Source organism: Saimiri boliviensis, chromosome 8 (assembly GCF_048565385.1).
Source record: "Saimiri boliviensis isolate mSaiBol1 chromosome 8, mSaiBol1.pri, whole genome shotgun sequence".
NCBI lineage: Eukaryota > Metazoa > Chordata > Mammalia > Primates > Cebidae > Saimiri > Saimiri boliviensis.
The window spans coordinates 9,572,852-9,593,265 of NC_133456.1; the positions used below are offsets into that span (position 1 = coordinate 9,572,852).

Sequence of the window (20,414 nt, forward strand, 5' to 3'; positions counted from 1 at the left end):
ATGCAAGGATGAGTGGGGAGACTGCTCAGAACAGGGGCTGCACAGAGAGGCAGGGGCAGCAAGAAGGGGTTCTAGACAGAGAGAGCTTGTTTTTCAGAAGGGGGACAAAGTCTCTACAGGCCGAGGAGAATGAACCAGCAGAGGGGGAGAAATTCTGCAGTGAAGACATGGCTGCAGGACTGTGCAAGGAGCAACAGGACCTGAAATACAAATGGAGAGAGGCAGGGTGAGGAGCACAAACCCCTCTGCTTTTGCTGGATGGGACACAACTACAGGTGCAGGAAGCTGACAGGCTGGAGGACAGGGTGGTGACAGACAAGCCAGTCTTCTCCTGACGCCCAGACTTTCACAGGGAAGAACGGGGTCAAGGCAGTAGCTGAAAGGGAAAGTTGGGGGTAGGCAGCTGCTGTAGAACTGCTGGGCAGCACCGACTACCCACCGAAGGTTTGAAGTAAGAAGTTTAAAGTGAAACTGGCTGCCAAGGTGGTATCACTCTTTGAAAACTGTTCAGTTGCTGGGTGCAGCTGGGTCAGCCACTGGATACCGCAGGCACTAAGGAGGTAGCAGGGCTTAAGAAGTGGGAGGTTCTGCCACTCCTGCTCTGAAGCCATTACCAGAGCTCCAGCACTTTATTCTGTTTATTCACTCCTAGAATACAGACAGAACTCAAAAGGATGATGAAAATTATTATTTTTATTTTATTTTAGAGGCGGTCTTACTCTGGCACCCAGGCTGAAGTGCAGTGGAGCAATCAGGGATCACTGCAACCTCAAACTCCTGAACTCAAGTGATCCTCTTGCTTCGGCCTCCCAAAGTGTTGTGATTACAGGTGTGAGCCACTGTGTCCAGCCAATGAAAAATTTTATTCAGTAGCCAACAGCAGAAAGAGCCACCACTTAAACAAGAATTTATTTTCAGGACTATGTTTTTACTATAGATTAAAATTTAATATAATTTAATTCACATAAAAAGACAACTCTGAAGACTATCTGGATATGATAATGGGGCCTAAGTGGAATAACTGAGGTCATGCTCAGGCCTGAGCAGATACCAACTTGCTCAAGCCTGAGAAATAGGACTTCTCTCTTTCACTCATCACTTCAAAATGCAGTGGCCTCCTACAGAAGTTGCACTCAGCTGAGGAATGTGGCTTCAGTTCCAGCCCCACCTGCTTCCACGTGACCAGCAGATTCTCTGAGGAGAAACAGTTAACTATTAAAGGGAGTATATACACAAGAGAAATGAAAACATATGTCCACATAAAAACTTGTACACAAATGTTCACAGCAGCATTATTCATCACAGTTAACAAAAGAAACAACCAAATGTCCATGAATAGGTGGATAAACAAAATGTGGTAAATCTGTACAATGGAAGGTTATTTAAGTGATGATGAATGCTACAGCATGGATGAGCCTTGCAGACATGATGCTGTGAAGGCGGCAGACACAAAGGAGCACACACTGTATGATTCCACTTAGACATAGGTCCAGAAAAGGCAAATCCACAGAGACAGAAAGACCCATGGTTGACAGGGGCTGGGGATGGGGAAAAGGGGAGTGACTCCTAATGGGGAGGGGCTTCTCTCTGAGGTGATGAAAATGTTCCAGAGTCAGATAGAAATGATGGTTGCACGACTCTGGGAATGCACTTAAGAATCATGGCCTTAGGTACTTTCAACAGGTGAATTTTATGGTATGTGAGTTATATCTCAATAGGCTTTTTTTTTTTTTTTTTTTTTAAGACGGGGTTTCACCATGTTGGTCAAGCTGGTCTTGAACTCCCGACCTCACGTGATCCGCCTACCTTGGCCTCCAAAGTGCTTAGATTACAGGTGTGAGCCACCACGCCCGGCCTCAATAAGGCTTTTATAAAAATAAATAAAGAGAAAAATAAAACCCAGAGTTGGGCTTGATTTCACAGGCCTGTAGGGGAGAAGCTGCTCCAACATCACCATGGGATTAAAGCCAGCATTTCCAACAGAACAGAGAGCCCATAAGGAAGCTGAGCCATGCTGGGCAGGCTCGAGAGGGCAATGTACCTTAGAGGCAGAGGTGACCTGTGACTAACAGCCCCCTTCAGTCTCTGCCTTTAGGTTCGACATGGGTTGGGCAGTACAGAACCACAGGGCAGTTGAAAATGTTGAGCAATTCCTCTTATCAGAGGGGATTAGGTGTGCGGTTATTTAAGGATTATACAATGCCATGGAGTAGAGGGCAGTGCCAAAAACAAATATGAGCTGGACTCTGGAGGGCCAGCAGGCACTCAAGCCTTCAGAGGCCTCTTCTCCCTGCAAGTCACTACCATGCATCCTTCAGCCACAGACAAGGGGGCACTGGGAACACTGAGCAGATTCCCAGGCTCCCTCAGAGCTCCCAAAACGACTCTGCACCCTCTTGATGTGAATCAGACAATAAATATCTTTTAGGGTTTTGAACCATTTAATGGCATTCTTTTTTTTTTTTTTTTTGAGACGGAGTTTCACTCTTGTTACCCAGGCTGGAGTGCAATGGCGTGATCTCGGCTCACCGCAACCTCCGCCTCCTGGGTTCAGGCAATTCTCCTGCCTCAGCCTCCTGAGTAGCTGGGATTACAGGCACACGCCACCATGCCCAGCTAATTTTTTGTATTTTTCGTAGAGACGGGGTTTCACAATGTTGACCAGGATGGTCTCGATCTCTTGACCTCGTGATCCACCCGCCTCGGCCTCCCAAAGTGCTGGGATTACAGGCTTGAGCCACCGCGCCCGGCCATTTAATGGCATTCTTAATTACATGGAAAAAGAAGAAACAGGCCAGCTGAGGTGGCTCATGCCTGTAATCCCAGCACTTTGGAAGGCTGAGGCAGGCGGATCACCTGAGGTCAGGAGTTTGAGATCAGCCTGACCAACAGGGAGAAACCCCGTCTCTACTAAAAATACAAAATTAGCTGGGTATTGTGGCACATGCCTGTATCCCGGCTACTAGGGAGACTGAGGCAGGAGAATTGCTTGAACTTGGGAGGTGGAGGTTGAAGTAAGCCAAGATCGAGCCATTGCACTGCAGCCTAGGCAACAAAAACGAAACTTTGTCTTAAAAAAGAAAGAAACAAACAAATCTGAATGCCTCTGAAGGGCTACAGTTATAAACACTGCAAAGACAGCTTTATGTAAGTCTCCAAAGAGGCACCGGCAGCTCCCCAGGTACTCACCAAGGAAGTAGTTCATCATCTGAGGTGTGTGGTGAGGGGTGGGGGCGATCCGTAGGAGCTCCTCCCCCCGGGGCACCGTAGGGTAATTGATTGCTTGCACATAGATGTTATGTCTGCTCATTAGTTCATCACAGACTTCTGTGTTTTTAGCAGCATCTGCAACCTAAGTTCAATGAGAGCAGAAGATAAGGTCACAACAGGATGGACTACCTCTTTTTTTTTTTTTTTTTTTTTTTGAGACAGAGTTTCACTCTTGTTACCCAGGCTGGAGTGCAATGGCGCGATCTCAGCTCACCACAACCTCCGCCTCCTGGGTTCAGGCAATTCTCCTGCCTCAGCCTCCTGAGTAGCTGGGATTACAGGCACGTGCCACCATGCCCAGCTAATTTTTTCTATTTTTAGTAGAGACGGGGTTTCACCAGGTTGACCAGGATGGTCTCGATCTCTCGACCTCGTGATCCACCCGCCTCGGCCTCCCAAAGTGCTGGGATTACAGGCATGAGCCACCGCGCCCGGCCTACCTCTTAAGAGATTCTAACGAACATAGTCTCCACAACACTCAGGCTCAAGACCAGACTGTAGCAACATATGCAAGCCTAGGGGAGAGGGAAGGTGCTGCGCAAACATCTGTCATTTAAAAGGAGCCAGTGTTGTTTAGTGAAGACCAGAGAGCCAAAACCTTATGAAAAAGAAATACATTTTTAATGAGAAAACACTGGTTCTGTTCATACCCAGGATGTATAGCGTAGATTCCATTATACTAGCTGTATTCATTACACTTATTCAACTGTGACACCAACGGTGTTACCATTTGTAGTGGGAAGGGTAAAACCTATTTTGAAATTTACTAAGTAGAAAGCCATACTTCAAAGTTGGCCAAGCTCAAGCTTCTGGAGTTTACCCTGTTAAGGTCAGTGCTCTGGAGAGGGAATTTCTGTCCCAGCCTGCTGGGTTCAAAGGCTTTCTTCTCATCGTGAAGTCAGCCAACGGCAGAAACATGACAGAGGGTGGCTGGCTACAACCCTGCTCTGGCAGTCACCCTGCTCAAGCCCAACTTCAAGAAGGTGAGAAGCAGAACAACCGCACACCATGTGTAGAGGCACAGCCCACAACAAGTCCAATCAGAAACAGGCCATTACCCGCACAGGGATGATGTGGCTGGGGCAGTGGACCACAGGGAGACCAGCATCCATTAGCATCTGTCTCATGAGCTTGACGTTGCGCTGGTGCTGGCGGCGAAGCACCCGTCCCTCAGCGCTCTTCAGGATCCGCACAGACTCCAGGGCTCCAGCCAGCAGCATGGGTGGCAGAGAGGTGGTGAAGATGAAGCCAGCAGCATAGGACCGCACAGTGTCAATCAGAGAACTTGTGCTGGCGATGTACCCTCCAACACAGCCAAAGGCTTTGCCTGGGAGAAAACAGCTTTATTTTTTATTTTATTTTATTTTATTTTTTGAGACGGAGTTTCGCTCTTGTTACCCAGGCTGGAGTGCAATGGCGTGATCTTGGCTCACCGCAATCTCCGCCTCCTGGGTTCAAGCAATTCTCCTGCCTCAGCCTCCTGAGTAGCTGGGATTACAGGCACGTGCCACCATGCCCAGCTAATTTTTTGTATTTTTAGTAGAGACAGGGTTTCACCATGTTGACCAGGATGGTCTCGATCTCTCGACCTCGTGATCCACCCGCCTCGGCCTCCCAAAGTGCTGGGATTACAGGCTTGAGCCACCGCGCCCGGCAACAGCTTCATTTATTATAGCAACAGCCTCTAAAGGGACACAGCAAGGTGATGCAGAGCTCAAAGCACTGACTTTTCTCCTTATCTTCTTTATTTGTCCCAGGACTTATTGGAGTAGTCACGTACCGCATTAACAATGTTTCAGTCAATGACAGACCACATATATGATGGTGGTCCCATAAGATTATAATATTGTATTTTTACTGTATCTTTTCTAAGTTTAGGTATGTTTAGATACACAAATACACACCAGGGTGTTGCTTACAGTATCCAATGCAGTTAACATCTTGTACAGGTTTGCAGCCTAGGAGCAATAACAGGCCATACCACAAGGCCTAGCTGTGCAGTAGGCTACACCATCTAGGTTTATGTAAGTATACTCAATGGTGTTTGCACAATGAGGAAATTGCCTAGTGATGCAATTCTCAGAACATATCCCCTATCATAAGCAATGTGTGACCATAAAAGGATATCTACTCTTTCTTTTTTTAGAGACAGGGTCTTGCTCTGTCACCCAGGCTAGAGTGCAGTGGCATGAACACAGCTCACTGCAGCCTCAACCTCCTGGGCTCAGGTATTCCTTCCACTTCAGCCTCCCAAGTAGCTGGGACAGGTGTTCACCATCACGCCTACTAATTTTAAAAAATTTTTGTTTTGTGTAGAGAGGAGGCCATGCTTCGTTGCTCAGCTCTGGTCTCAAACTCCTAGGCTCAAGTGATCCTCCTGTCTCAGCCTCCCAAAGTGCTAAGATTACAGGTGTGAACTATCGTGCCTAGATACCCATTTTTAAAAGGGGAAAAATGCTAAGGAAGGTTACAAAAGGATCTTGCCAAAAGTCATATGGCCAACCTGGTGTCTAACCAGGATCAAAATGCAGGTCTTCCAACCGGACTTGACACCTCCGTGACTGGTCCCAGTGTGCCCAAAGACCCAGCCGCTGCCTCCCTTCCCACCATCTGATTCTGCTTTGCCTTTCTCATCCAAGCTTGCTGCTCTGAGAGCCAGCACAGCTCCAGTCCCATGTCTGCATTGCATGTGTTCTCTGGAACAAGACTGGCTCAGCAGTGCTCACAACATCCTCCCACTACGAACATTACCCCAGAGGCTGGAATTTTACCCAGCTGAGGCATTAACTGTTTTAGTGTGACTGCTGTAATTTCCTACTTAAATCAGAACAAAACTTTTGGCAATTAATGCATTTGCTAGACAAGTATGAAAACTCAGAACCTGTTAGGATTGATTTAGGGCCTTGGTTTTCAATTCTCATTGAGTCCCTTTGTATAATCTATATCTCAAGTTTCAGGATTAAAAACTCCAGATGAGGCCAGGTGCAGTGGCTCATGCCTGTAGTCCCAGCACTTTGGGAGGCTGAGGTGGGCTTGAGCTCAGGAGTTAAGAGACTGGCCTGGCCAACATGGTGAAACCCCGTCTCTACTAAAAATACAAAAATTTGCCAGGCAACATCTCAAGCTCAAGTGATCTGCCCACCAGAAGGTTGAGGTGGGAGGATCACTTGAGCCCAGGAGGTGGAGGCTGCAGTCAGCTGTGATCACACCTGGGCGACAGAGACCGACCCTATCTCAAAAAACAAAAACAAAAAAACTCCAGAAGAGTCTTTATAGATCTTAATGTTACATTCAATAATTAACGTTTTTGCTAAAACCATATGCAGAGCTGGGTTGGTTCAATCTCCTACGGTGCAAAGTTTCTCTCTGTAGCATTTCCCATCTCACAATGACCATACTTTCAAAAAGCCCACATCAGGAGACCTCCTTTTTTTTTTTTTTTTGAGACGGAGTTTCGCTCTTGTTACCCAGGCTGGAGTGCAATGGCGCGATCTCGGCTCACCGCAACCTCCGCCTCCTGGGCTCAGGCAATTCTCCTGCCTCAGCCTCCTAAGTAGCTGGGATTACAGGCACGCGCCACCACGCCCAGCTAGTTTTTTTGTGTTTTTAGTAGAGACAGGGTTTCACCATGTTGACTAGGATGGTCTCGATCTCTCGACCTCGTGATCCACCCGCCTCAGCCTCCCAAAGTGCTGGGATTACAGGCTTGAGCCACCGCACCCGGCGAGACCTCCTTAAAACAGAAGAGCTTCTTGAATTAGGACACATGACCATGTGCTTTTCTCCTGGTAGGGTTCCACCCTTAGAACTCCCAGGATCTCATCGGGCATGGTGGCTCACACCTGTAATCCCAGCACTTTGGGAGGCCAAGGTGGGCAGATCACCTGAGGTCAGGAGTTCGAGACCAGCCTGACCAATATGGTGAAACCCCATCTAATAAAAATACAAAAATTAGCTGGGCATGGTGGCAGGCGCCTGTAGTCCCAGCTACTCAGGAGGCTGAGACAGGAGAATTGCTGGAACTGGGGAGGCGGAGTTTGCAGTGGCAGTGAGCCAAGATTGTGCCACTGCACTCCAGCCTGGGTGACAGAGTGGGTTCTCATGCCCCTTGACGGTGCTGAAGGACACTTTTTTTTTTTTTTTTTTTTTTTTTTTTTTTTTTTTAGATGGAGTTTCGCCGGGTGCGGTGGCTCAAGCCTGTAATCCCAGCACTTTGGGAGGCTGAGGCGGGTGGATCACAAGGTCGAGAGATCAAGACCATCCTGGTCAACATGGTGAAACCCCGTCTCTACTAAAAATACAAAAAATTAGCTGGGCATGGTGGCACGTGCCTGTAATCCCAGCTACTCAGGAGGCTGAGGCAGGAGAATTGCCTGAACCCAGGAGGCGGAGGTTGCGGTGAGCCGAGATCGTGCCATTGCACTCCAGCCTGGGTAACAAGAGCGAAACTCCGTCTCAAAAAAAAGAAAAAAAAAAAAAAAAAGAGATGGAGTTTCGCTCTTGTTACCCAGGCTGGAGTGCAATGGCGCGATCTTGGCTCACCGCAACCTCCGCCTCCCGGGTTCAAGCAATTCTCCTGCCTCAGCCTCCTGAGTAGCTGGGATTACAGGCACGCGCCAACATGCCCAGCTAATTTTTTGTATTTTTAGTAGAGACGGGGTTTCACCATGTTGACCAGGATGGTCTCGATCTCTTGACCTCATGATCCACCCACTTCGGCCTCCCAAAGTGCTGTGATTACAGGCTTTAGCCACCGCGCCCGGCCTGAAGGACACTTTTTAAAAAGCCTGCCCTTCCTTTACCAAGCGTAGGTTATAAACTAGCATTTTAGCTAACTGCTAGATGGGTTTCCAACTGCCTAATCCACTTTTGAAGGCTTAAAAAAAAACCTTCAAATGTATACAATTTTCATCACTTTAGGGTTCTCATAGGCAAAGGGAATGTCATAGTAACTGTTTGCATACAACTCGTTTACCTTCTTCACAAAAATTGTGATTTAGGTCTTATTGTTTTCTCCATTATACTGATGACGAAACTGAGGTATAGAAAAGTTAACTACCAACCCAAGGTCACACAACTAGGAAGGCGGCAGAGCTCCAAAGTCTAGCTCCCACCTACCATGAGACATAGCCTCTGTATGAGGAAAAGCAGAGGAAAACCAGGATGAACTGGAATATTCCCACGTGGCAGGCACAGAGCTCAGCACTTCACAATGCCTGAACCTAACAAGTACTCCAGGAGAAAAGTACTAGAATTCTTTTTTCTTTTTTTTTTTTTGAGACGGAGTTTCGCTCTTGTTGTCCAGGCTGGAGTGCAATGGCGCGATCTCGGCTCACTGCAACCTCCACCTCCTGGGTTCAGGCAATTCTCCTGCCTCAGCCTCCTGAGTAGCTGGGATTACAGGCACACGCCACCATGCCCAGCTAATTTTTAGTATTTTTAGTAGAGACAGGGTTTCACCATGTTGACCAGGATGGTCTCGATCTCTTGACCTCGTGATCCACCCGCCTCGGCCTCCCAAAGTGCTGGGATTACAGGCTTGAGCCACCGCGCCCAGCTCTTTTTTCTTTTTAATTAAGAACAACCTGAGGCACAGAGAATACAGGCTCTTGCCACGGGATGTGGCCAGAGCTACAACTATGTTTGAAATGAGCTCAGATGGCAATAAATGGTCTATCTGTTGTTAGTCTATGGGATTTACTTTGTGTTTTTTTTTGTTTTTTTTTTTTTTTTTTTTTTGAGATGGAGTTTCGCTCTTGTTACCCAGGCTGGAGTGCAATGGCGCGATCTCGGCTCACTGCAACCTCCGCCTCCTGGGTTCAGGCGGCAATTCTCCTGCCTCAGCCTCCTGAGTAGCTGGGATTACAGGCACGTGCCACCATGCCCAGCTAATGTTTTGTATTTTTAGTAGAGACGGCGTTTCACCATGTTGACCAGGATGGTCTCGATCTGTCGAACTCGTGATCCACCCGCCTCGGCCTCCCAAAGTGCTGGGATTACAGGCTTGAGCCACCGTGCCCGGCCAGGATTTACTTTGATTCTAAGAGCCATGCTTCCATGAACTAAGGGATTCCACTAAGCTGGGCCAAAAGAAAGAGTGGCCCAGGCTTTACATGCTGTCAGACTGTCTCTTCATCTGATCCCAGTTAGACTAGTTAGTCCTTGGCCTTGTTAGGATAATGGAATTTGAGTGTATGTGATGCAGTGTATACATACCAAGTGTTCCAGAAATGATGTCCATTTTTGGCATGACTCCGTCCCGATCCCCAATCCCTCCGCCTCGAGCCCCATACAGCCCCACCGCATGGACTTCATCCACGAACGTGATTGCTCCAAACTCATGGGCCACGTTGCACAGCTCTTCCAGTGGGCACACTGCCCCTGAGGAAAGACCAGATACTGCTCTGAAGAGCTTGCCACTTCAGCAATTTGTTTTGTTTAAAGTCAGAACAATGTAAACTTATATTCTAAGGTATCGTTTTTAATATTCAAAGAAAATGAACTTCCTACAATTTCTAGGTTACTTGGGGTCCCAGAGCCTAGTAAAAGCTAGAAAAGAAAATCCACTTTCACCCAAATCTATTTTAAAAAAGTCTACCAATTACAAAATCCTGGCAGAATGCAATACTACACAGCAATAAAAAAAGAATGAGACCATGTCCTTTACAGCAATACAGACAGAGCTGGAGGCCATCCTAAGTGAATTAATGCAGGAACGAAAAAACCAAATATCACTTTCTCTTCTAAGTGGAAGCTAAACATGAAGTACACATGGACACAAAGAAGGGAACAACAGACACTGGGGGCCTAGTTGAGGGTGGAGGGTGGGAGGAGGATGAGGATCAAAAACTACCTATTGGGGGCCGGGCGCGGTGGCTCAAGCCTGTAATCCCAGCACTTTGGGAGGCCAAGGTGGGTGGATCACGAGGTCAAGAGACCGAGACCATCCTGGTCAACATGGTGAAACCCCGTCTCTACTAAAAATACAAAAATTAGCTGGGCATGGTGGCACGTGCCTGTAATCCCAGCTACTCAGGAGGCTGAGGCAGGAGAATTGCCTGAACCCAGGAGGCGGAGGTTGCGGTGAGCCGAGATCGCGCCATTGCACTCCAACCTGGGTAACAAGAGTGAAACTCCGTCTCAAAAAAAAAAAAAAAAAAAAAAAACTACCTATTGGGTACTATGCTTATTACCTAGGTGATGAAATAATCTGTACACCAAACCTCTGTGACACGTAATTTACTCATATAATAAATCCACACATGTACCCACTGAACCTAAAAGTTAGAAGAAAAAAAAAATCCTGGCAGAAAGGAAAAGAAAATTAAAAAGTACAACAAAACCCCATACTATTAAAAGAGTTCAGGCCTAGTTTTTCATCTTAGGTTTCAAATAGATCTCTATCCACACTTACCATCCATTGAGTGGACAGTTTCAAATGCCACAATCTTGGGGACTGAGGGGTCAGATCTTTGCAGCAGTTCTCTGAGATGGTTGACATCATTGTGGCGGAAGATGTACTTTGGCACTCGGCTGTTTCGAATCCCTTGGATCATGGAGGCATGGTTCCCAGAATCAGAGTAAATCTCACAGCCTAACACAACAAAAATGCTATTTATTGCCATCTGCATCAAACGCAAATTATTTCCTAGAGAGAGACAACAGACTTTTCCTTGGAAATGATGCTCTGAAAATGCCTAGTAGGAAAAAGACACCATGTGCCAGTTTCTTCCTGGCAAAATAAGTAGCTAGTGCTTCCCCTGTGAGAAGACCCAAAGATGTAAAATAACCCTCTGGCAGGCAATTAATCTTATATCAAATCTGGCTGCCTCACTCCAACCTCAATCAAGAGATAACTAAAAATGATTAAGAGACTTCTCCAAAGGATCATCTCAGAATACAAAACACATTTGAGGCAATTAGCTCAAGGACAAGACGTTTCAAGTTTGAACCTTCCCTGGTTTCATGTTCTTACTGGAACCCATAACATACAGTTAGCACTCAATCCCAGAGCAAATGCCCAGATAGGACTGTTATTTTCAATTGAGAGGTTCTGGTAAGCCTTCTTTGTTGCTAATATTCTTGTTATTATTGAGAAACCCAAAAAGCTCTAAGGCACCCATGCCAGGCTTCCTTACCTGGCATCATCTTAGCCAGAGTGAAGAGGGTCGAGTCATTGGCCACAAAGCATGAGGAAAACAAGAGGGCTGCATCTTTCCCATGGAGGTCTGCCAGCTCTCGCTCTAAGTCCACATGGAATTTACTAGTTCCAGAAATATTTCTAGTACCACCTGCCCCAGCACCATGTTGTTTCAAAGTGTCCCTATTTAAGAAAAAAAAAAAAAAAAAAAAAAGATAAAAAATAAAGCTCATGGTTCTAAACACTATGTGAATTTTTTCCTCTTTCTAGGATCCAGGCAATTGAAACATGTTGATGTAGCAACTCTCTCACTGTGAAACCTGGAGTCAGAAGTTTCAACTGATTTCATCTTCAGACTATGTGGGAGAGGGTGTCAATGCTAGGGTGATGATACCCCCAGGAATCATCAAGAACAATGTTCATTTAACAGTCAGTTAAGTGCTTGGTATTAGCTGAGTTTCTTTCCTAAGAAACTAATGTTTCTTTTCTCTGAGAAACATTATTCTTTCCAATAACATGTTATTTTAATAAAAAGAAAACTTGGCTCAAGCCTGTAATCCCAGCACTTTGGGAGGCCGAGGCGGGTGGATCACGAGGTCGAGAGATCGAGACCATCCTGGTCAACATGGTGAAACCTCGTCTCTACTAAAAATACAAAAAAAAAAAAAAAACTAGCTGGGCATGGTGGCACATGCTTGTAATCCCAGCTACTTAGGAGGCTGAGGCAGGAGAATTGCCTGAGCCCAGGAGGCGGAGGTTGCAGTGAGCCAAGATCGCGCCATTGCACTCCAGCCTGGGTAACAAGAGCGAAACTCTGCCTCAAAAAAAAAAAAAAAAAAAAAAAAAAAAAAAGAAAAAGAAAACTATAGAGAGACATCCTGGATGGTGGTTACCCTTTGCAAGCCAATCATGTAATGTTAGGATATATCACTATCATTAAACTTCAACTGGGACTCTCTTTAGCAAGCCTTTGGAGACTCTGACAAGCAACTCTCTCAAGCATCCCTAGGATGGTGAATCTCCTGAAGGACATGAGTGATGTCCTATCATCCTTTTTAATATGTCTTTTGAAGTAGTTTTTTCCCTAGCACTGCTAGATTCATATTTCTCCACTCACAGCCACAACCAAGGATGTCTCTATGCAAGAATGCCTGGTGTTAAAGGCACACTCACTTGCCAGGGTAGTAGGAAGTGAACTGACACATGTCGATATTGGGCTTATAAGCTTCAACCCTCACAAGCTAAGGGGATCCAGCAGCTATCTGCACATGAGCATTCCTTTAAAAGTAATCTGTAGCTATTTTTCAGAAGCTAAGAATAGTATTTTGCTATGGCACACTTTCAGCTACTGAATGTTATCTCCATAAGAAAGCCAAATAACACCAGTAATATTTGAAAGCCAAGGGCTACTTACATAACTGCCCCACACACCCGTGGGTGGCGACTCATTCCTAGGTAGTCATTACTGCACCAGACTGACACCTGCTTTTTGGTGATGAGGGAGTCTGAATAGTCATCTGCCATGGGGAAGATGTGTGCTCGCCGGTTCACAGTTTTAAAAACTCGATAGGTGTGGTCATTCTTTTTCTCATCAATTTTTTTCTCAAAGAAACGATCATACTGAAAAGTGGAAACAGCTAAAAATTGAACAAAAGACAGTACAGAATCGTGGTTGTGAAACACAGCTGTGTTTTGGTGAAAGACAACAAGTCTCAGCTTGGCCACTGAGTAGCAGGGAGATCCTGGGCAGGTTATTTGATGTCCTCATCTTGTAAGTAAATGAGACTGTACGTCAAGTGTTTGGCCCAGTGCCGTGGGTAGACAGTAGGTATTAAAGGACAGAAGGTAGGCTACCAAGAGCACCTGTAGTCCCCACAACCATCAAGAGCACCTGCTCACTCAAGCAAGGGATATGAGTTTTAACCACAACTCACCAGACATTTTTTGTTTTTCCCAGAGACAGAGTCTCTCTCTGTCATTCAGGGTGGAGTGCAATAGCGTGATTATAGCTCACCGAACCTTGAACTCCTGGGCTTAAGTGATCTTCCTACCTCAACCTCCTGAGAGCTGGGACTACAGGTGTGGGCCACCATGCCTGGCTAATTAAAAAAATTGTTTTTGCCGGGCGCGGTGGTTCAAGCCTGTAATCCCAGCACTTTGGGAAGCCGAGGTGGGCAGATCACAAGGTCAAGAGATCGAGACCATCCTGGTCAACATGGTGAAACACTGTCTCTACTAAAAATACAAAAAATTAGCTGGGCATGGTGGCTCGTGCCTGTAATCCCAGTTACTCAGGAGGCTGAGGCAGGAGAATTGCCTGAACCCAGGAGGTGAAGGTTGCAGTGAGCCGAGATCGCGCCATTGCACTCCAGCCTGGGTAACAAGAGCGAAACTCCGCCTCAAAAAAAAAAAAATGATTTTTGTAGAGACAGTATCTTGCTATGTTGCCAAGGCTGGTCTCAAACTCCTGGCCTCAAGTGATCCTCCCATGTCAGCCTCCCAAAGTGCTGGGATTACAGGTATAAACCATGTGCCCAGCCTCACCATGATAGTTTATATTTAATCAGATGTATGTTTAAATTATAAATTCTCTCCTACATCAGGCAAAGAACAATAAGACTTACATTTTGGCAAGTTATCTTGAAGAAGATGAGACACTCTTTCTGGTCTTTGCTTTTGCATGATGTCCTGGAAGTTCTTCAGCAGTCCACTGGGGTCCCCTCCATCGGTTTTCACGCTAACCACACTGGGGCTCACTGAGGTTTGAGCAACCTCTGGAACAAAAGTAACAAGAAGCAAATGGGACCAACTTTCTATTCTGAATTCACAATTATCTTCCAGACATATTGTCAAAAATGGCTTACTGCCTAGTTCACAAAAAAGGCCAAGCATAACTAAAGTTAGTTGTAACTGAGTGCACAAAGCATCTCCTCTATTTTAGTTATTGCAATGGCAGACTCTTGGTGTTATTCTCAGAGCTACAGGCCAGCTTTAATGAACAATAAAGTCCAAAGCTTTCTTGCTAGCTGGCCTGTCTTATTCACTCCACTACATCCCACCCACCCCCCCACCCCAATCTTAATCTCCATTTTCTGTTTTATTTTGGAGACAGAGTCTTGTTCTGTCACTCAGGCTGGAGAGCAGTGGTGTGATCTTGACTCATTGCAACTTCTGTCTCCTGGGTTCAAACCATCTTCCTTCCTCAGCCTCCTGAGTAGCTAGGACTACAGGCATGCACCACCATGCCCAGCTAATCTTTGTATTTTTGATTGGGATGGGGTTTCACCATGTTGGCCAGGCTGGTCTTAAACTCCTGGCCTCAAGTGATCCACCTGTCTCAGCCTCCCAAAGTGCTGCGATTACAGGTGTGAGCCACTGTGCCTGCCTCTAATCTCAATTTTCTTCATAGAAAACAATTTTGGCCGTATGTATAATTTCTGCTGGAAAGGCTTCTGGGAAGCCTTGGGTGCTCTGCAGATATAGTCACAGCTGGAGTTAAGGTTGTAATTCAATGTCCATCAGTAAGACACATAGCTCGGGAGCCCTGGGACCAGCACTTACTACAGTAAAACCATTGTTTTCTATCTTTATGCCACCAGATGATGGGAAAGACCAAAGGGACAAAAGGCAGCTGGTAGCAGCTCAAGACTGCAAGTTATTTTCAGAAATTAAGCAGTTACTATAAAAGCTGGTCACATTCTACACACACAACAGAAAGAAAGTCTCCTATTTCGCAATACAGTCCCTTGACTGTCTATCTTGAGGACCTTCCTCCCTGGCCCTAAAAGAGGAAGGTGTTCCCATAAATACTATGTGAATAAAAAATAAGCTAATAATAGCTCATACACAAATCTGAGGGCCCAAAAGAACTAAAAGGACCTCTTCACTACCCTAATGGTTGACGACTCATCTCTTACCTTTCCTCACAGCATTCATTTCCTGCACATCCTCCTGAAGCTCAAGACTGGCTTTGCAGAAGACACTGCTGCCTCTTTGGCTCATCTGTGCTGCCAGGAAAGGGCATTTGCTTGCAGTGCCCTGGCTTGTGGCAGGCAAGGGGTGTCCAGACGGAAGCTGCGTGCCATCTGGACTCTGCTGGGGTCCATCAGGAGCCTGCTGGACCTTGGCTTTGGCAGTTTTGTCTTCTGAGAGAGGAAATGGAAAAAATGAAGTATCAGGTCTGGTTGCACACTGTATAAGGAAACCATTTATTTCTTTCTCTTATTGCCTTGAAGATAAACTTAATACTCACTCTACCCCAACAAAGATAAACTTAATACTCTACCCCAGCATCCAGACACAAGTTTTTTTGTTTTTGTTTTTGTTTTTGTTTTTGGGAGATGGAGTCTTGCTCTGTTCCTCAGGTTGGAGTGCAGTGACACAATCTCGGCTCACTACAACCTCTGCCTCCCAGGTTCAAGCAATTTTCGCACCTCAGCCTCCCAAGTAGCTGGGATTACAGGTGACCGCCACCACATCTGGCTAATTTTTGTATTTTAAGTAGAGACGGGGTTTCACCATGTTGACCAGGCTGGTCTCGAACTCCTGACCTCATGTGATCCATCTGCCTTGGCTTCCCAAAGTGCTGGAATTACAGGTGTGAGCCACTGTGCCCAGCCACAAGCTTATTTTTTATTAGGTTCTGCTAATCTCTCTTGTTTTTCATCTGCCTCACAGGAAACAATGCTCCTGTGAAGAGTTAATCGGCACACTCCAGTTACCTCTTAAACTCATAGTATTTCTTCTCATAAATCCAAAAAAGTACAATTTTCTAGTTTTAGAAAATCTGGAATCCTTGAGTTGGATCATTTCCAGTAATGTTTACCCCAACTACACTCAGCTTACTTCATGAGAAGACACACTTTCTAAGGTAACTACAAGTACTCACACACATTTTTTTCTCTGCTATTATTTTCTTTTCCTTTTTTCCGGAAACAGGATCTCACTCTGTCACCCAGGCTAGAGTGCAGTGGCGCAATCATAGCTAACTGTAGCTTTGACCTCCACGCTCAAGTGATCCTCCCACTCACCCTTCCACGTAGCTTGGACTGCAGGTTCTACTGCTTTTTGTAGAGACAGCGTCTTGTTATGTGCCCTTGGCTGCTACCAAACTCCTAGACTCAAGCAATCCTCCTGCCTTCACCTCCCAAAGTGCTGGAATTACAGGCAAGAGCCACCACATCTGGCCTCTGCTAATATTTTCTAAACAGATTCTTGACAAAGAGGCTGCATGTTGCTTAACATAAAAACTATTGGTTTTCTTCTAAACAAAATAAATTAGACTAAAACTTAGGTCTTTAGATTGCTAATACAGTAAAAAAAAAAAAAAATAGGGGCATATCACATTCACATACCTCATCTACCTTCTCATCTAAATTCATCAAACTGCTGACTTAAAACAGTTGGCTGTCAATTATGCTTTTGTTAGAGTGACTTCCCTCTCCCCTTGAGCAAATTCATTCATCTTCTTTCTAGAAAAGTCTTTCTTCATCATTCTGGAATACTCTTGTAAGTCACTGGCTAGCCTTTCCTATAACTTGGGTAAGATGTCTCAGTACAGTTTTCATTAAAATCTTCTATAAAGGAAAGCCAAAAAAATTATTTTGAAGTTAATTTCATTTATTATAAAAGTAATACATATTCATTAAACAAAGTCTAGAAAAAAATCCTATTATTTAAAACATAACTATTGCAAACATTTTGGTAAAAAATACACAACTAAGGCTGGGTGCGGTGGCTCAAGCCTGTAATCCCAGCACTTTGGGAGGCCGAGGCGGGTGGATCATGAGGTCAAGAGATCAAGACCATCCTGGTCAACATGGTGAAACCCCGTCTCTACGTAAAATACAAAAAATTAGCTGGGCATGGTGGCGTGTGCCTGTAGTCCCAGCTACTACTCAGGAGGCTGAGGCAGGAGAATTGCCTGAACCCAGGAGGCGGAGGTTGTGCTGAGCCGAGATCGCGCCATTGCACTCCAGCCTGGGTAACAAGAGCAAAACTCCATCTCAAAAAAAAAAAAAAACACAACTAACTTTTGAAAATAAACCCTACAAAGGATTAAATCGTTTCTACTTAAAGAAAAAAAAAAAATTCTTCTTACAATCCCACACCCAGAGAATACACCTAAGAAAAGCCTGTAAAATATTCTCTAGGATTAAGCGGAACCTGAAAAGCCTTGTTCTCTCCTAGTGGAACCAGAGCAAACTAAATTTAACTCCAGTCTCTTTATTAAATAAACAACAACAGTGGCCGGGCATGGTGGCTCACGCCTGTAATCCCAGCACTTTGGGAGGCTGAGGCGGGTGGATCACTTTGAGGTCAGGAGTTCGAGACCAGCCTGGCGAACACAGTGAAACCCCATCTCTAAAAATAAATAAATAAATAAATAAAAAGCTGTAAACAACAACAACAAATGTATATACAAATAAAGATATAGGGCACGATCTCAGCTCACTGCAACCACCGCTTCCTGAGTTCAAGCAAGTCTTACCCTCCCAAGTAGATGGGATTAAAGGTGTACACAACCATGCCCAGCTAATTTTTTAATTTTTTATAGAGATGGGGTTTTGCCATGTGGCCAGGCTGCTCTCAAACTCCTGGCCTCAGTGATCCAATGCCTCTGCCAAAGTGCTGGGATTATAGGAGTCATTGCACCCGGCCAAAATAAATTTGTCCCACCCATAAATACTGTACAATTTCACTTATATAAGGTACCTAGAGTAGTCAAATTCATAGAGACAGAAAGCAGAATAGTGGTTGCCAGAGGCTGGGGAGAGAGGAATGGAGAGTTACTGCTTGGTGGGTATAGTTTTAGTTTGGGAAGATGAAAAAAATTCTGGAAATGGATGGTGGTGATGACTGCACAACAATGTGAATACCACTGAACTGTACATTTAAAAATGCTTAAAATGGTATCTTTTCTTGTGTATTTCATCACAATAAAACAAAACTTTTAAGGAAAAAAAATCACTATTTTAAAAAGCCAAAGTGGCCGGGCATGGTGGCTCACACCTGTAATCCCAGCACTTTGGGAAGCCAAGGCAGGTGGATCATTTGAGATCAGGAATTCAAGACCAGCCTGGCCAACATAAAGAAACCCTACCAAAAGTACAAAAATTATCCAGGTGTGGTGGTGCATGCCTGTAGTCCCAGGTATTTGGGAGGCTGAGACAGGAGAATCACTTGAACCCAGGGGACGTGGAGATTGCAATGAGCCAAGATTGCATCACTGCACTCTAGTCTGGGCGACAGAGCAAGATTCTGTCTCAAAAAAGAAAAACTAAATAAATAAAAAGCCGAAGGCCAAATGTTTAATGAAAGAAAGGTCAGAATAGAACATTCCAATTTAATATTTATGTGAACGAGGCACTGAGGAAATACTAAAACCCCAACTGAAACTAACATGCGATCCAAAAACCTGTATGTGCAACACTGGCCACTGTTTCACTTTTAAAGATGGAGAAACTAAAAGTGCCTACTCTTGGGTGACAATCATATGAAATAATCGGTGCACAGAGCAGCCCTCTGTGAGTGAGTATGGCCCTCACCACCACTGCGGACTGCTTCTAGTCTACCAATGAGCACAAACACCCTTATCTGCTCCTTCATTGCCAATGACACTTACTCTCACTGGCCGGAGGGGTTTCTTTGATCTGTTGGTAGTGTACTGTTGCAGTGGATAGTGCCCGAGGGGCTGGCTTGGCCCCACCTTCCATCATCTTGGGGCAATTTTGGGCATAGAACAACAGAGATTTGCCTGCTTTCTGCAGAAAGGCCTGAGGGACTCGGGATAAGAATGGGCAGCGTCGAACAACAGTCTCCATGTTCAATAAGTATGCTGGCTCCTGTGGAAAGACTGATGATGAGTGACATCAACACTTGTTAATAATCAGGCAAATATCACCGAGAACTCACTGGATTCAGGTGTCACCTACAGTTTATATAAAAGGTACCCTGGAATACTAACACTTCTCCCTCAAAAATGCCTAAGGACTGCACGGATGTGAGACTCAGCTAAGGAATGGTGACCACATTCTAGCCAGGTCATCAACTTCTTCATTCCCCAGCTCTACACAAAGGCACCTGCAAAGCAACTTCACCAAATGAAGTAAGTACTGACAGTAAATAACCAAGAGCGTGGAAGGATGAGGGACAAGTCAAGAACAGGTTTGGGAGCCCAGAGGTTTCTTAGGGAGATGCACAGTGCAGATAAGACATCTTGGCTTACGCCCAGGTGGAGAAGGGATGTTAGGGAAGACGCCACTCATTCATCCAGGCAGGGAAGACTCTTAAGAATCCTGACTTTCTCCTTGTTCCCACATCCCCAAAACCACTCCTAAACCCGAGGCAAAAGTCCAGCAGGGCTCCGTGTCCCTGAGGCAAGGATTCCTCCGCCGTCGCGTCCCCGCAGCGGGAAGCACTGGGCGTAACTGAGAAAAGAGGGGCACAAACGAGGGTAGGGGTATGAGGGCCAGCGCCTTGGGACTCACTGGGAACGTGCAGGGGCTAGAAAGTCGAGGGAGTTGAGTTTGGAGAAAGAAGGCAGTCCTCGGGCACTGGGGGTCAGAGGTGACCCGAGGTCGAGGTCTCGACAATGAGGAGAGGGATATGGGAAGGGAATTCTAAAGCGGCGGGTTCAACCGGGAATAGCCCGAGGGGGCCGAAAGGGGAAACTGAGGCGGCCGTCTAGGCAAAAGATCCGGAGGATAAACGCTGACCCAGGCGGCGGGTGACTGGGACAGTGGGGGATGGGGTTCCAGTGCCCGGCGAGAGGTGTTCCGACTAGCGAGACACGCAAGGGCTTCCCCGGCCGGCGCCGCACCCACAACGCTGGCCCTCACCTGCGCGGGGGACTCTGCGGAGGCGGCGGAAGGCACTCAAGCCGAGAAGTCCAAACGAACCGTTCGTTACCCTTGTCCAGGAGCAGCCCCAGGCCGCGACCGCCAGCGCCTTAATATACAGCGGGAGTGACCGCTGCGCATGCGCGATGGCCGCGGCCTTCTTC

General features: G+C 46.0%; 1 protein-coding gene across 3 annotated transcripts; it reads right to left on the reverse strand.

The window, feature by feature from the left end:
* Nucleotides 1-907: 907 nt before the first annotated feature.
* ALAS1 (5'-aminolevulinate synthase 1) lies at nt 908-20,414 on the reverse strand. Of its 3 annotated transcripts, none has more exons than XM_039477164.1 (11): nt 20,251-20,414; nt 19,035-19,254; nt 15,328-15,555; nt 14,035-14,184; nt 12,825-13,047; nt 11,409-11,593; nt 10,685-10,864; nt 9,487-9,651; nt 4,329-4,597; nt 3,190-3,352; nt 908-1,194 (listed from the first exon to the last, which is right to left on the reverse strand). In XM_039477164.1, exons 2-11 carry the CDS (start codon nt 19,231-19,233, stop codon nt 1,034-1,036), a joined length of 1,923 nt encoding a protein of 640 aa, XP_039333098.1. In that variant the 5' UTR covers nt 19,234-19,254; nt 20,251-20,414; the 3' UTR covers nt 908-1,033. The 3 variants fall into 3 exon arrangements, with proteins under 3 accessions (XP_039333098.1, XP_039333097.1, XP_039333099.1); XM_039477163.2 differs by having other exon boundaries at nt 19,035-19,265; XM_039477165.2 differs by lacking the exon at nt 19,035-19,254 and having other exon boundaries at nt 20,251-20,389.

Bases quoted from the DNA above. Each gene is read 5' to 3' on its own strand.
- ALAS1 (XM_039477164.1), bottom strand. From the start codon at position 19,233: ATGGAGACTGTTGTTCGACGCTGCCCATTCTTATCCCGAGTCCCTCAG. The intron at 11,594-12,824 runs GTAAGTAGCCCT...TTTCTTAAATAG, and splicing joins CGGGTGTGTGGGGCAGTTAT to GGACACTTTGAAACAACATG. The intron at 9,652-10,684 runs GTAAGTGTGGAT...GTCTTTCCTCAG, and splicing joins AACTGTCCACTCAATGGATG to GGGCAGTGTGCCCACTGGAA.